This window comes from Acanthochromis polyacanthus, chromosome 9, assembly GCF_021347895.1.
Source record: "Acanthochromis polyacanthus isolate Apoly-LR-REF ecotype Palm Island chromosome 9, KAUST_Apoly_ChrSc, whole genome shotgun sequence".
In the NCBI taxonomy this organism is placed as follows: Eukaryota; Metazoa; Chordata; class Actinopteri; family Pomacentridae; genus Acanthochromis; species Acanthochromis polyacanthus.
Genome location: NC_067121.1, coordinates 15,466,885 through 15,484,283, shown reverse-complemented (window position 1 = coordinate 15,484,283; position 17,399 = coordinate 15,466,885). Strand labels below are relative to the sequence as shown.

Genomic DNA, 17,399 nt, shown 5'->3' with positions numbered 1-17,399 from the left:
TCTGCACCACACTCACATGCGCAGTGGAGGCCATACCCCATTTATGCATAGTTGAGTGGAAGAGGCCAACACCAGTTCGAAGGCGGTTAAGCCTGACCCAGGTGGGTCTAGGAAAAGATATTCCAGGTGGTGATGTGCTGGCCTCTGCAATGAATCCACAAAGTCTGAAAGAACTTTCTTTCCATTTCGTGTTCCATTTGCCGTCCGCCCAGCTAGCTGCGTTACTGCCTAACTGATTTGCATCATTCAGCAGTTCCAGTGCAGCAGGGACAAATGGGTGTCTCGACTTGAGCTGCCGGTGTCCTCTAGATGGAGGAGAATGGAGACGGTCATGCAAAAGATGACCAGGTTCCAGCGCTCGGCGAGCCACAGACAATTTGGCTCTCTTGCGGCGAAGCTCAGATGGATGGATGCCGGAAAGTATATACAAGTCGTCCATTGGTGTGGGACGAAGGCATCCAGTCACTAAACACAAAGCATCGTTGATCGGCTTATCTACGAGACGAGTGTGAGCACTGTGGCATCAGGCTGGTGTGCAGTACTCAGCGGCAGAATGGACCAGTGCTAGGGTGGCTGTGCGGAGTGTCTTACTGCCAGCGCCCCAGCTTGAACCGGCCAATCGCCTCAAAAGCCCGACGCGTGTTGTAAGCTTTTTGCGGAGTGACTCTGTTGACGGTACGTGAGTGCTCTGTTCAATTTAATGCCGAGATATATAGGCCCAGCAGAAAATGGCAAAGAGCGTCCATCAACAGTTACGTTAAGCTCACGTTTTGCCTCCCTGTTGTACAGGTGGAAGGCTGTCGTTACTGTTTTTGTTACACTGAGCTTCAACTTCCATTTCTGGAGGTAGTTCGATAGTGACGCCATGTCCTGTGTGAGTGCCCCTCTAACGCCTGCCAGTCCCCAGTTGAGTGTACAATTGCCAAGTCATCTGCGTAAGAAAATTTCTTAGCGGTAAGTGCTGGCAGGTCGTGAGTGTAGATGTTGAACAAGAGAGGGGCCAGGACTGATCCTTGCGGAACGCCATTTCGAAGACGTCGCAACCTGCTTTTTGTGCCATCACCGGTAGTGAGGGTGAAACTGCGGTCTCGGACAAGTTCCATGATCATAAAGACCATGTGCCTGTCAGGCAGAAGGCACAAAAGCTTGCAGGTGAGGCCACGATGGAATACGGTATCGTAGGCTGCTGCGAGATCAACAAACACAGCGCCTGCTTTTTTCTTTGTCGAGAAGCTGTCCTCAATTTCTTGAGTCAAAAGAGTGACTTGGTCTACAGTTGATCTACCCTGTCGAAATCCAGCTTGCTCCTGAGGGAGAAGTGGATCGATGATGGGTTCAATACGGGCATAGATAAGTCTTTCCATGATTTTAAAGGGGATACACAAAAGAGAGATTGATCTATAACTCTTTGGATCCCCTAGTGGCTTTGTCGGCTTTGGAATGGCGACTACTAACGCTTTTCTCCAGATTTTGGGAATTTTGAGTGTGTACAGGCAGGAAGACAGAAACTTGTTCAACCAGGACTTTAGAGCAGCTCCGGCATGGATAATCAGCTCTGGGCAGATGGAATCAGGCCCCGGGGCTTTTCCAGGCTTCAGTAGTTGGAGAGCATTGGTAAACTCCTCCAGAGTGAAGTCTTCGGAGATAGTTTCACCAGGGGGCGTAGGAATTTTCCAGAGTTCAGTCACCTCTTTGTTCACAAGATAGGCCGATTCGCGATCTTTTGTCCTGTACACCCCGTTCTTTACCAGTTGTGAAGCAATGGAATTAGAAGAGATGGGGCAAACACGTTGCGATTGTCTGGATCTGCCCGTTAGGTTATTAATGATATTCCATGCCAGCCGGCTAGAGTGCGTAAAGTTGATGGAGTTGACAGCCTCTGACCAGCGTTCTTTCCGCTTTTCATCCAGACGAGCATGTAGAGCAGAGGCAGCATTACTTGATTCCTCGCCCTGTGGTGCCCGTAGAAAAGCCTCATAGAGGTCTTTGCACTCTGCATCCCAACATGGTCTGTAGTTGTTTCTACGACCGCGTGGGATCAATTGTCTGGCTGCTGTGAAGATGGACTCACAAAAGTCCTGGTATGCCTCATCAGCATGGATGGTATCAGGAGAGGGAAGGTCCTGAGCCAGCTTGTTTGTGATGAGGTCATACAGTTTCCAGTTGGCCTTGCGAAAGTTCCAATGCTTATATGGCTCACTTGGTACTGGGACCACCATTCTTGTGGCCATGATAAGCGAGGGTTGGTGTTGGGACCTCGGAAACTTTTCTAGGACACGTCTGTCCAGGTGCCAGCTGTTTGGACCAGTGCTCGCGAACGCAGTGTCTGGATTGGTTCTGGTGTTCCAGCGACCAGAGAAAAAGCTAGGAGCATCCTTTGGATTGTGCAGCAGCACAAGGTCGCTCTTGGTTGCCGAGTCAACCAAGCATTATCCATCTGGGCTGATAGAGGTGTAACCCCATTCGGTATGCTGGCAATTGAAGTCGCCAGCATAGAGGCTGGGGTGTGGAAGCACCGGGATGGCTGATGGTATCAGTCGCGAGGGTGGTGGCTTGTAAACATTGACAGTCTTGACACCGTCGATGTCTACAGAGAGCCACTCAATTGCTGAACCAGCACAAGACTGGTCAACAAGGGTCCATTTCAACTTTTCGTGGACAAACGTAGCAAGGCCATGCTTCCTGCTGAGAACCGCTCCAGCTAGTGTGAAATGTGGAATGACTAGCTGGTCTGCATTGGTGCAGTGGGTCTCCTGGAGCAGGATGACGAGAGCTTTGTGTCTTGTAGCCAGTTGGCTTATCACGCAGATCTTGCTTGCGTGAAGGCCCTCGGCATTAAGCTGTAAGGTTGTGGGCAGTAATGGCCCACAAGCAGCATCCTTCGGTTTATCACCTCTTTGCTTTCGGGGCCGAGGGTCTATCCTTTTACCACCCCGAAAGCCTCTCCTGGTTATCATCTTTAGCCTGGACATAGAACTGACATAGTTCGACTGGATCCAGTTACCGGGGTTTACCACGCGGAGGTAGATGACTTGAACAAATTAAGAATGTATAAATATGCAAATCTATTTTTTACTTCAAAAGTAAAAACAGAAACAATTCATTTTTCCAGCTTCAAAGAGTGCCAAGTGCTTCTTCTGTCCAGCAAAATCTTTGGAACAACATATTTATATTTACATGCTCAAATAAACAAAAACAAATCCATACCTATGAAACCAACAAACATTGGACATTTTGTTAAAAAAAACCCTAACTATAAGGCTTAAAGCAGACAGTGCTTCTGTGAGCTAACTTTTACGTTAACAACCTTACTGTGGGCGGCATGGCTCAGTGGATAGCGTGGCCGTCTTGTAACTGGAAGGTTGCCGGTTCGATCCTCGGCCCGTCGTATCATGTAAAGCGCTTTGGATAAAAGCGTTATATAATTACAACCATTTACATGACAATGAGAAAACAGGAAATCTGCATATTTAAGATCAAAGCAATAAAAATTTGTCACTTTGCCTGAAAAAAAAAAATACTGAAACCATTAGACATTACACACTGCTCAAAAAAATTAAAGGAACACTTTGAAAATACATCATATTTCAATACAGGGAAACAACAAACTGGATATTAGCATTGATATGGACTGGATAATGTGTTAGGAATTCAACATCCATTCCCACATTGTTTGATGGAAATGAAAATTATCAACCGCCCAGGAGGGCTAAATTCAAGACACCCCAAAATCAAACTGAAAAACTGATGTGGCAGGCTAGTCCATCTTGCTGAAATTCCTTGGCAGCAACTCAAAATTGTATTCAGTAGTTTGTATGGCCTCCATGTGCTTGTATGCATGACTGACGATGCCGGGACAAGCTCTGAATGAGACGACGGATGGTGTCCTGGGGTATCTCCTCCCAGAACTGGACCATGCCATCGCTGATCTCCTGGACAATCTGAGGAGCAACCTGATGGTGTCAGATGGAACAAAACATAATGTTCCAAAGGTGCTCTATTGGATTCAGGTCAGGTGAGCATGGGGGCCAGCTAATGGTATCAGTTCCTTCATCCTCCAGGAACTGCATGAGTTCTCTTACCACATAAGACTGGGCATTGTTGTGCACCAGAAGGAATCCAGGACCACTGCACCAATGTAGGGTCTGACAATGGGTCAAAGGATTTCATCCTGATACCTAATGGCAGTCAGAATGCCATTGTCCAGCCTGTAGAGGTCTGTGCGTCCCTCCATGGATATGCCTCCCCACACCATCACTGACCCACCACCAAACCAGTCATGCTCAACAATGTTACAGGCAGCATAACGTTCTCCACGGCTTCTCCAGACCCTTTCATGCCTGTCACATGCGCTCAGGGTGAACCTGCTCTCATCTGTGAAAAGCACAGGGCACCAGTGGTGGACTTGCAAATTCCTGTGTTGCCAGCCGAGCTCCACGGTGCCAGTCAGCGAGCACAGCGGGCACTAGAGGACGCTGGGCCCTCAGACCACTCGCATTAAATCTCTTTCTGATTGTTTGATCAGAGACATTCACACCAGTGTTCTGCTGGAGGTCATTTTGTAGAGCTATTGCAGTGCTCATGTCACGGCTTAGCGGGTCGGACCCGAGCAGAGAGCCACACTACCAAAGCTGGTTGGAATGAGAATGTCCTTTATTGTGAGGGAGTGAATAGTGGCTCGGTGGGGGGAAACCAGGGTGCAGGAGCGGGGAGCGGCTGATGTAATGGGGGGCTTGGCCAGGTGGGTCTGGAGGCTCAGGGAGGTGACGAGCAGCAGGCTTGCTGCTGTGGGTCTCCGGGTGGTTGGGAAGGAAGCAAGTCGGGGGGTCCAGGCAGGAACGGGGGGTCCAGGCAGGAACGGGGGGTCCAGGCAGGAACGGGGGGGTCCAGTGAGGGGGAAACCGGTGACGAATGGGTTGGGGAGAGCCGAAGGGCATGGAGGACAGCGGAGATCCCAGACAGCTGGATCTAGGCGAGGGGCAGGAGAAAACAACGTAAGAGAAATGGCAAAACTCAACATATTTTACAGGAGGCTAGAGGCTTGTTAAAAACATAGGTTATACATGTAAATGTAATTTTAAAAACGTTTTATTAAAGGAAGGGCTGTGACTCTACATGATGTGAGACAGAGGGGGCGGCGCCCTAGCGCACATCCAGCCGCCCCTGGATGTGAATACCTTTCCTTTTCCACTGAGAGAAAATAATGGGTCTCTGACCAATTAGAAGTTGGTTGTTATTAAATATTGGGGACTCAGGATGCCAAGGACAATGAATAGCACATAATTTCTGGCAATTACGCAAGACCTGAATTATATGTGTAATTAGAGGTCCAACCCTTAGCTGACACTGTTTAATAGAGATGTTAGTAAAAATGACATCCTGAAGTCTCCAAGGGGAGACCAACTGTTCCTCTAGTGCACGCCAGGAAACCAGCACCTTAGGATTAAACCAATTTATCAAAGGTCTTAATGAAAAAGACCAAAAATGAAACTTAAAATTTGGGACTGCCAGACCACCATCTAACCTCTTCCGTTGCATAGTAGACGTTTTAATTCTGGACCGCTTATTATTCCAAATAAATTTAGAGATAATGGAATGAAGTTTCTGCCAGTACCCATTAGGTGGAGGTAAAGGGAGCATTAAGCTGACAAAATTAACTCTGGGTAATGTATTCATTTTAATAATTGAAACACGGGTCTGTAATGAGATGGGCAGGCTTGACCATCTACTAAGGTCCTGCAGCACCTTATTGTACATGCCTATGTAATTATGCTTCACAATCTGGTTTAAGGTGGGGAATATTTCTACTCCAAGATATGTGAAATGTTCGACCTTGGAAATATCCACTGGAAGGTGAGCCAGTTTGGCAGTCTGTTTGAGGTAAAAACGCAGATTTTGGCCAATTAATCTTAAAACCGGAGAGATCACCAAATTTTTCAAACACATTAAGTAAATGAATAGCAGACGAGGAAGGATTACTCATAAAAATCAATATACCATCCGCATAAAGGGGTATGTGGTGAGATGTGCCACGTATACATATGGGGCTGATATTCTGTGATTGTCTTACGAATTGCGCTAATGGCTCCAGAGATATTGCAAACAGCCCAGGGCTCAAAGGGCATCCCTGTCTGGAAGACCTTCCAACTGGAAAGGGTGATGAACAAATTTTACCTGTCATGATCATAGCTGTTGGAGCAGTGTAAAGCACCTTAACCATATGAATAAATCCATTTCCTAGTCCCATCGTCTCCATAACAGCCCACAGATATGACCACTCAAGTCAGTCAAAAGCCTTCATTGCATCCAAAGACATGACTGCTGTTGGTGTTATTGTATCTTTGCTAGCGTCAACTATATGTAATAAGCGTCTAAGGTTATCAGAGGCTAGGCGACCTTTTATAAAGCCAGTTTGGTCCAAATGTACTAGAGATGTCATATATTTCTGTAATCTAAGAGCCAAGACTTTGGCGTAAATTTTACCAAGTAGACTCAAAGGTCTATAGCTGCCACAGTCAATAGGATCTTTATCCTTTTTTAGGAGTACAGAAATGAGAGCCATATTGACATCCCTGGAGAATCTGCCTTTTTGAATTGAGTATTCAATCATGGAAAGCAACAGGGGACCTAAGATGTCCCAGAAGGATAAATAGACCTCTACTGGAATGCCGTCCCATCCAGGCGCCTTGCCCCTCTGCATATCAAGTGGTGCAGCTTTAAGTTCTTCTAAAGTAATATGCTCAGACAGGTGTTTAGCATCATCTGATGTCAAACAAGGTAATTCCAACCCACTGAGAAAAGCCTCATATTTGGTCTTATTAAAACTTATTTCTGATCTGTACAAGTCAGAGTAAAAGGACATGAAAGTATCATTAATCTTTTTTGGGTCAGTGGCCACTTGCCCCTGATAGGTCCTAATGGCCGGAATATCCGCAAAATTGTTCATTTGCACGAATTTTCATCGCAAGTAAGCAGCTAGATCTGGAACCATGAAAATAATAATGTTGTCTAGTCCTGTGCAACCGGAATTCAGAGTGCTGCCTAAGAATAGAGTTTTGTTTTTTTTTTTTCACAATATTCAACTGCAGGTCCAATTGTTCAGTGTAATTAGACTGAAGTGAGGTAGTCAGTTTGGCATATACTTTTTCCAATTCTTCAAGTTTGGAGAGACGTGCTTTATGTAGATTAGATGCAAATAGTGTTGTATGGTTTCTGATGAAACCCTTGATAGAGTCCCACAATATTCTGGGGTCTTCAACAGACCCCTTATTAAATAAGAAGTGAACGAAAATCTCCACATTACCGGTTTTGGCGTGAGCTATCGCGTGATTTCGGAATGAGATTTACTTTCTAGCGTCCTGAGCTTTGGATACAGACCACAACAAAGAGCGATCGCCAGGTAATGTGGAGGTTTTCGTTTACTTCTCATCTCTAGTATGTTGTGGGACACTCGTTGAGACTATCCGAGCTGGTCAGGTGGGGAAAAAAGCATGTTAGGGCGGACTTTGACGCGGGGGGGCCTCTTGCCCCATACTTTTCGCTAGCTGAGCTGCTAGCTGAGCTGCTAAGCTGCCTCCCTGGCTAAATACTGGCGCTATGTTGAAAATTCACTCACATGTATGAAATGACATATGAAAACAGACCCCAGGTTGAAAAAAAACGAATTTCCCCTTTAATACCGTCGTCTTTCAGAGTTTTAGCCGCCTTCCCCCTTCAAGTCTGGCATCTTCATCGGCTCTTGAAGCATTCAGCACAGAACAATGCCTGTTTGGCGCAAAGTTACTATTATATTTATAAAATAAAGGGATGTTGCTGGAGAGCTCTTAACTCAGGCAGTCATTCAGTCCGCACGGTTGCCGACATTATGTATTTTTAAAGATGTATCATTGACTTTGCTCTCTGCAGCTGTGTGGAAATCCTGATCTCTGAGCAGTTCAGGCGCTACAAAGAGAAGATGCAGAATATTCAAGAACTGGAATACGCAGAGGCCCTAGCTGTCAATCAGCTCAAACTGAGGAGACAAAACACGGTGAGATGACACCAGAAAGACATGAAATAACCCCTGGGTCAAGGTCTGTCAGTTATTTAAGTCAGTAATCGTGGAAGAACAAAAAGGTTATTCACTGACAGAAATATATATTAATCCTCTGAACCCCAAGCAGTTTCTGTGTGTTTTTCTACTGTTTTTTTTTTTTTACTGTAAAGTCTTTTCTTGTCTGTCTGTCTGTCTGTCTGTCTGTCTTCTACTGCATCTTGTACTGCATCTTAGTGAAGTAAAATTCTGCTTTATATTTTGACTATTCCATGTATTTACACTTGTGATATGGTCATAGAATAATGATATTACCGAGAATTAGCCATGGTTTGCAATTTAAAGATGCTCTGTGGAGGTTCCTTGTTAACAAACTAAATTTCCATTTCTACTTGGTGTTGGTCACTAAAACACATTATCTGGGCTGTATCACACTACCGAAATGCAAGTGCAGCCTTGTGTGTTAATGAGATAGAGCAACATGGAGACCAGCGCATTAAAGAAACCGCTTGATGGTCTCATAGGAGGTCAGTCACTCCTGAGGATGCCACTGTACAAACAGAAGCTCTAAATCTTTGCCTTTTTGGCATATGACTGACTTGATGACCTACTGACAACTGACACAAACACTGCTCTGATCTCTGCAGGTTGTTGAAAAGCCTTCACAGCTGGATGTTCCACAGCAAACACACTGTGATGAAACGGATAAACTCATTGAAAGGATCAAGTCCATCAAACAAGAGAAGTGAGCTGAAGTAGTTTCATTGTAGTTAAACTCACTCTGCATTTGTAATTACACGTTTGAATAATAATGTCTTGTTTTGTCATTTACAGAGTGGACTTGGCCTGCACCTTACCTAACCTGGAGCAGGAAAACTCTGACAATGACAACCTAGACTCATCATCATCGATGAGCACAGAGAGCCTTGAAGACCGTCTGGGGAGCCTGGAATCGGAAGGTCAGTAAAGAGGTAAAGTACTTTCACCTTCCTCTGGGTTTTTTAAAAGCTCGGACTGGAATGACGTAAAGAAATTTGTGTTATATTTTTAATGCCCCATCCATATAGTATATGATATATTGGAGATGATCAGGATTGCTATTTGTGTGTGGAAAATAAATGTCGGCTAATGCATGGTGAAAACAACATTCATAAGGGTTCAGTGTGCCTCAAAGGAGTTATTTTGTACATTGTGTTGTTTAACCACATCTAAAGACAGCAATGTTTGTTTCAACTCCCCACACTCAGTGGTAGGTTTTTGAGCTATTCACATGTCTCCTCAAAACATTGAATTATACAAGCAAGGTTAAAAGCCCCCACATTTTCCTCAAAAGCAATAATGGGTTTGCACTTTGCATTTGGTTGCATCATAAAAACAGCTCAAGTAGTTGTGTAAAGAATAAATTAAGTGAGCTTCAGAGTTGGGATCAAACCCTCTTTTACTTTTACAGTTCTTAACATCTTACTTATCTGGGAATAATGAGGCCTCTTTTGTGAAGTTTCAAAAATCCACTTCTAGAATCACAAAAGTGTGTGTGTGTGTGTGTGTGTGTGTGTGTGTGTGTGTGTGTGTGTGTGTGTGTGTGTGTGTGTGTGTGTGTGTGTGTGTGTGTGTGTGTGTGTGTGTGTGTGTGTGTGTGTGTGTGTGTGTGTGTGTACTTGTTTCTGCTATTCCGGTGGGGACTTTGACCTGACTATTTGCTATAAAGGTGGGGACTTGTGTTACGGTGGGGACCTAAAATGAGGTCCCCACGGGTGGCAACACCGTTTTCTTGGCCATATTGTTGTTAATAAAAAATGTAAAAGTGCAAAAACGTTTGTTTAGGGTTAGGCATTGATTTGGTGATGGTTAAGGTTAGGGTTAGGGTAAGGGTTAGGAGTTAGATATGAATGGGAGTCAATGGTAAGTCCCCACCGGTATAGAAAAACAAACGTGTGTGTGTGTGTGTGTGTGTGGTGTGTGTTGGGGGGGGTGTTCAGATGCTGTTTCACTCTCTAAAACAATTCAGTTGAAGCACACGGACTACGTCTTCTGTTTCACCTTTCTGATGCTGGAACTAAGAGACTTCATTTAGGATTTTCAGTAAACCAACAATCACACAGTTGTATCACTTTTTGCAGCTATTAATCAGGTGTGTGAGCTTTGATTCCTGCCAATTTTAATTTATCTCAAATTTAGACCTTTCATTATTCACTTTACAACTTATTTTAGTTATGTAAAAACAAGTGCAACACCTTAATCCTCTCTATTAAAGATTTTACTAAAGTATGCTTCATCATCCTCATGTTTAACCTTTTGAAACCAGAAATGAAGTATTGTTGGATTTTCAACTTTCTGACTATCCTTGCGACATCTGCGATGTGCCATTCCATTGGAAAGCTTCACTAAATCTAAGCAAAGGATTGTGATATTTCTTTAAAATCAGTTTATTCCACGTGCCTTTTTGACATATATTCCAAGTATTTTTTTGAGTTGTCTCTGCTTCTGGATTTAGTTGTACTGTATATGCAGACGTCCAAGACTTTACAATGCAATGAAAAATGAGTCCACCCAGTGAGTAAAATTGGGACAGAAGAAAAAAAACAGAGACTGTGGTTGGGATTCAAAGGATTAAATGATTAGGGTTTTATTTACCATAGAGTGCAACCATTAACAACAGCTGCAAGCACTTTCTTTCAGACCAGGTTGTTTAATTTTTGAAGCATTACCTTGTTGCTACAGAGAAGATGTTAACTCTCAAAAGTACTAAAACTTTATATCTGGGTACACTGGTTATTGTCATATCTACAGTGCCTTGTGAAAGTATTCGGCCCCCTTGAACTTTCCAACCTTTCGCCACATTTCAGGCTTCAAACATAAAGATATAAAATTTTAATTTTTTGTCAAGAATCAACAATTGGGACACAATCGTGAAGTGGAATGAAATTTATTGGATATTTTATACTTTTTTAACAAATAAAAAACTGAAAAGTGGGGCGTGCAATATTATTCGGCCCCTTTACTTTCAGTGCAGCAAACTCGCTCCAGAAGTTCAGTGAGGATCTCTGAATGATCCAGTGTTGGCCTAAATTACTGATGATGATAAATAGAATCCACCTGTGTGTAATCAAGTCTCCATATAAATGCACCTGCTCTGTGATAGTCTCAGGGTTCTGTTTAAAGTGCAGAGAGCATCATGAAGACCAAGGAACACACCAGGCAGGTCCCAGATACTGTTGTGGAGAAGTTTAAAGCCGGATTTGGATACAAAAAGATTTCCCAAGCTTTAAACATCTCAAGGAGCACTGTGCAAGCAATCATATTGAAATGGAAGGACTATCAGACCACTGCAAATCTACCAAGACCCGGCCGTCCCTCTAAACTTTCACCTCGAACAAGGAGAAGACTAATCAGAGACGCAGCCAAGAGGCCCATGATCACTCTGGATGAACTGCAGAGATCTACAGCTGAGATGGGAGAGTCTGTCCACAGGACAACAATCAGTCGTACACTGCACAAATCTGGCCTTTATGGAAGAGTGGCAAGAAGAAAGCCATTTGTCAAAGATATCCATAAAAAGTCTCGTTTGAAGTTTGCCACAAGCCACCTGGGAGACACACCAAACATGTGGAAGAAGGTGCTCTGGTCAGATGAAACCAAAATGGAACTTTTTGGCCACAATGCAAAACTATATGTTTGGCGTAAAAGCAACACAGCTCATCACCCTGAACACACCATCCCCACTGTCAAACATGGTGGTGGCAGCCTCATGGTTTGGGTCTGCTTTTCTTCAGCAGGGACAGGGAAGATGGTTAAAATTGATGGGAAGATGAATGGAGCCAAATACAGGACCATTCTGGAAGAAAACCTGTTGGAGTCTACAAAAGACCTGAGACTGGGACGGAGATTTATCTTCCAACAGGACAATGATCCAAAACATAAAGCCAAATCTACAATGGAATGGTTCACAAATAAACGCATCCAGGTGTTAGAATGACCAAGTCAAAGTCCAGACCTGAATCCAATCGAGAATCTGTGCGCAGAGCTGAAGACTGCTGTTCACAAACGCTCTCCATTCAACCTCACTGAGCTCGAGCTGTTTTGCAAGGAAGAATGGGCAAGAATTTCAGTCTCTCGATGTGCAAAACTGATAGAGACATACCCCAAGCGACTTGCAGCTGTAATTGCAGCAAAAGGTGGCGCTATAAAGTATTAATGCAAGGGGGCCGAATAATATTGCACACCCCACTTTTCAGGTTTTTATTTGTTAAAGAAGTTTAAAATATCCAATAAATTTCGTTCCACTTCACGATTGTGTCCCACTTGTTGTTGATTCTTGACAAAAAAATTAAAATTTTATATCTTTATGTTTGAAGCCTGAAATGTGGCGAAAGGTTGAAAAGTTCAAGGGGGCCGAATACTTTCACAAGGCACTGTATGTCTTTTTGTTTTCCGTTTACATAAACGAGTCAAACTAAAACGTGTAGTTGGTGTTGACTGGGCTTGTTTGCCACGAAGTGCATTCCAAGTATGTTTATTAATGTGATGTTTCTGTTAGCAGGGAAAGTGAAAGTGCAGTTGAAAACCCAGAGACCCAACTGCCCACATAAACCTCCTGACCTGGCACAGCGAGTCAGAAATCTAATGGCTCTATCAGACAATGAACAGACAGAGCTCACATCAGGACAAAACACAGATGTTATGCAATCCATGTGTTTCCTGCCCAACCAAGACGCCCCGGTCCCGGCCAGCAAGCCCCAAGACACCAGCAAGACTTTAAATGGTAGCTTTGATGACCTGGACATCCCTTATATTGATGAGGATGAAGATCCAAGCTGAGCATAAAACCACAAGCTGTAATAATTTGAATCTTCCCAAGTATGTGCTAACAGAAGAAAAAATAATATGCACTTTGTTTTACAGACTTTTCCATTTGTCAGTGCTGCTATGGAAATAAAGTGCCTTGAGAATTTCGATGTATTTAATGGGAGTTTATGCTGACCATTCCTTCGGGTTTTTATAGCATATCTGAAGAACTATTTTTCATCTTTATATCAATATACTACTTGTGAATTTAAGCACGTTTTACTATCTGTACAGTCAAGGTTTTATAAATTGCAGATATTGTCTTCTGTGTGATGACCTCTGAAGAGGGAAAACAGGACAGCATGATGAGCAACAATTGAGTGCATGAGAGTCTCCTTTACTAAGGACAATACTCCACCATTGTGGCACTAATGGGAGTTTATTCTGTTTGTGGGGGGAAACTATCTTTTAACTGTACCTTGTACTGAGAGTGATTATCCATTGTATAGAGGGTTTTCCTTTTAGTCTGTGCCTGAATCCTTTCAGTTTTCTTCTGTTCTTTTTTCAGTTTCTTGTGGTATTCATAAAGCTGTGACTGATGGCTGATTTAGTATACCCATAAAGGAAATGTTGCCTTTTAGATTGACTGACTATTTTTGTTATTGCAGGCTGTTCAGCTTCACCCAGGAAGCTTCTTTGTATACATTCTTTTTTAGCATTTTTATGTGCATGTCTATATATATTCTAGGAGGTTGGACTGATGGATATTATAGTTGGCATTCCCAAATCTGACTTACGTCACCAACTGAAATAAAAGAACAATTGGCAAGTGTCTCCTCCTGTAATACTAAGAACAGTGACACAAAACGTCTTCACTTAAACCGTAGCTATTGTAGCTACTGTTTCACAGCAACAAGTCTCTTGATGCATGGCATGTTCTTGTCAGAACTTAGAAGTACTTCAGTATCACTCTGACAAACACAAACTGCATTTGATTTGAGAAAATCTATAAAGTGAAGGATGAAACAAAGAAGACATACAAAAAGCCAATTTATGTGTTAGAAATGTAAAATGTATGTCCAATAGTATATAATATTGTTAAAATACTGATGCTTTTACAATTTAATTGACGGGTTTTCTCCAGTGTTTAAATTTTGAATGTTGGACTATGGGAAACACAGAGTTTGTCACTAAATTGTAATATATGATCTAAGTTAAATGTATTGCATAAACAACCTTAGACTCAAAATGATCCAACAAAACAAACATTTGAGACTACTATATGGTCAGAAAAGTGCCTAGAAAAACAGGCACTGCACTCACCCTGTGGCCAGTTTCCTACACAAGCTTAGTTTTTAAAATTTCTTTTTTCATTATTTCCCAACCCATCCTTTTCCCAGAACTCTGAAACATTTTATCCATTCCAAATAAAGTGGTGGATTGAAATATTATCTGTGGATTTCACTTTTCTTGTTCCCAGAAGTAGAACATGGCTAAACAGTGAAGAAAATCTAATGTTTCTTTTCACCATTAATTTTTCAGCAAACTTCCATGTTTTTTGTTGTTGTTTTTTTAGATTTTATTTTCAAATTTGATTAAGGGAATTGAGGTGCACAGTAAAATCTGTAATTTTCTTTTTTTTTCCTTTATATTTTACTTGATTTTTGATAGACAAAATTTTAATAAAATCACAAAATGACTGAATTTCCATGTTTACTGTAAAACAGCTTTAAAAACCTCTAACAGTGAAAAACTATTAAGTGGATATTTTTGAAAAGCATTTTTATGACAAAAATTGAAAATCTTGTGTAATTTCATAAATATTTCTTTTTTATTTATTGGATGAAACAGGTACATTTAACTTTAATACTGTAAGTATATTTCTAAAATTACACACATTTTCTGACAGTTAACAGAAAGAGAAGTATTGATTCTGTTATTACATGTGGATTTCTTTGCTGAATGAGATATATCTAGTGTACAGATTACAGAGGTAGCAACAAAAATGTTGAATTAATGTGTTTTCATTTGTTTTTGTATATTATTTAATCACTTAGCATTATGGCTATCTATGTACTTACCTATCTATGAAATTTATAATATTTTCATATAGGTAATTCAACCATCCATCAATGTTCACCCATGTACTATATAGGGTTGCAGGAGGCAGCAGATGATTCAGGGTAATTTTATAGGAATTACAAATATTGCTTTTCATTAAAAAGAAGCCAAAAAATAGCTTATTTTAAATCAAGGCTACAAGATGTATATAAAACAAATACGAAATTAAGCATTATTACTATCTTTTACCGTTTATTTTATTTTATTACAGTGTACATAAAAAAATTGATGTAAAGTTCATTCAAAGGCATTTGGTCTGGATCATAGACTGTATACTACAATATTGTACAGTCTGTGGTCTGGACACATGAGATAGCGCGTTATATGTCTCTGGCTTTACTAAATTTTATTGAGTGGCTTCGTGTAAGTGCCCGAACATCTTCCTTCATAGACGAAATCTCTCGCCATATAAGGGATTTCCTCTTTGTTGCCCGCGGTGTGATGTTCGCAAATCATCATGTGAGTATCAAAAGCACGGATCGTTATTGAACCAATTACATACACAGTTTGGTTTTGCTATTTCATCAGATAGCCAATTGCTGGACTGTATTGCGTTGGAGGGGCGGGTCAGTGTTTGGTTCAGGAAGACGGACTGAAGTGAGGTGGAGATGAGAAATCATCATTTAGTTAGCTCGCCGTTAGCTTCCTGAAGCCGAGTGCAGAAGTGTGATGAGCTTCGGAGCCGATATTAGTACATTATTTTACTTTCGATAGACGCAACGATGACCCTTTGACATCAAGAATGGACATAAGTTAACAATGACGGGGGAGAAAAAGAAGAAAAAGCGGCTGAACCGCAGCATTCTTCTTGCAAAGAAAATTATAATAAAAGATGGAGGAAGTGTGAGTTAAATATTTATTTATCTTCGTTAACTTAGCCTGCCAGTGCGCTAAGCTGGTTCTCAGCCACTGGTGTTAGCTAGTAGCCTTGTTTATTTTGTGAAAACACAGCAGTCAAAGCGGTATTTGTTTACGGCTGTCAGTATTAGACTGTTTGCCACAGCAGATAATATTATCCGTTAACGCTAGTGGGGTGTTGGAGGGACCGCCTAGCTAACTGGCTAACACAGCTAGCTAGAGACTAGCACTAGCCAGTGTTAGCGGCCTACATTAGTCGTTTACACGTCAGCTCGGGTAATACTAGCTGGCTAATGGCAACGTTAGCTATGCTTTTTTAAAATCATCTTTCTTACTGGTGAAATTCACTCGCCTTGAGTGTTAGCTTATCCTGCCTAAGTCTATGTTAAATGTTAACATTTGTTCAGATCTTGTGCAGAGTACATTTGATACGGGAAACTGGTAGTAGCTTAACATTAGCTCACTAGCATATGTTTATTTTTTACCCTACTGCAATTAACAGATATCTTTAGCTAATTTTAAACTACGTTATGTGCTACCAAGCTCAAAAGACTCAAAATAAGTTAACTTGTTAGATAATAGAGCCTTACGGTCAATAATGTAGTTTGTAATTAGGTGAGTGCAAGACGTTTAAACACCGGGTTTGGTGATGTTTGTTGAAAACAAGCTTACGCCACATTTAAGTCTACATTCCAGACGACCGAAAACAGAGACTAACCTCTTGCAGCCAACCCTACCCCTGTAGTAACGGAACATAGAGTCGGATATGTTAGGATCTTAACATACTGACGGTTTGTCCCGACCCAGCATGTTTATATTTTAACCTGGTAGTTGCACTGTACCAGAATAAAATTCATGTAAAGTATGAGACGCTGTACTCTGGCCAAAGTAATGTCTTTCCACTTTAATTTAATGTTAAGTCCATGTTCCACGTTAATATCACGGACTGCAGGATAGCTAGACCAGTGGTGATGAATATTTACACAGTTACAGTCACATGTAAATGTGTGCCTTGAAAATACCCTTTTTAAAAATAATAATAATAACTTAGGTGACCAGCCCTTTAAAAAGTCCAGGAGCTGAGATACAGGTGCTTGTGAGGAGAAAGAGTTTGCCTAAAAAATACCACTTTTATCTAAATAAGTAATTGATAATATTCTGCAAATCTGCTGTCTGTTTTGCTGACAGAAACATAATTTTTATGTTGTTATTTACCAAAAGCAGCTTATAAGAAAACATTAAAGTGTGTTTTCATTGTTACGACTAACCTGTTACCATGTTTTGTCAGTTACTTTGATTACTGAAGAAGCCATGTTCTGTGTATAGTGATAGGAAGCGTCCGGACAAACAGTATTGTTATTACTGCAAATATCCAGCAGTCAGTACGATTACATAGGACCTTTTATTCCTCTTTAATTCGGAATAAAAGTTAATTCTGCTTTAAAATGTCCTTGTAAACACTTAATTCCAAGTTAAAAAGTTGATTTCGAATAAACATAATTCTGTATAAACTACCTGGTTTATTCAGATGTTAATTCCGAATAAACTAATTCCTGTGTACGTTCTATTCATGTATACAGTTAATTCCACTTTAATTAATTCC

At 41.6% G+C, this 17,399-nt stretch overlaps 2 protein-coding genes across 2 annotated transcripts in view; both read left to right on the top strand.

Moving 5' to 3' along the window:
• Positions 1–14,268, top strand: part of LOC110967931 (unconventional myosin-IXb-like) — a 54,556-nt gene extending 40,288 nt beyond the window's left edge. Inside the window, exons 37-40 of the mRNA XM_051953615.1 lie at positions 7,906–8,029; positions 8,680–8,777; positions 8,867–8,991; positions 12,570–14,268. Of these exons, the coding sequence (XP_051809575.1) occupies positions 7,906–8,029; positions 8,680–8,777; positions 8,867–8,991; positions 12,570–12,850 (628 nt within the window). The 3' untranslated portion in view covers positions 12,851–14,268. The remainder of the gene's footprint in view (positions 1–7,905; positions 8,030–8,679; positions 8,778–8,866; positions 8,992–12,569) is intronic.
• Positions 14,269–15,505: 1,237 nt separating this feature from the next.
• mfsd14a2 (major facilitator superfamily domain containing 14A2) overlaps positions 15,506–17,399 on the top strand; it is a 57,606-nt gene continuing 55,712 nt past the window's right edge. Inside the window, 1 exon segment of the mRNA XM_051953616.1 lies at positions 15,506–15,781. Within this exon segment, the coding sequence (XP_051809576.1) occupies positions 15,698–15,781 (84 nt within the window). The 5' untranslated portion in view covers positions 15,506–15,697.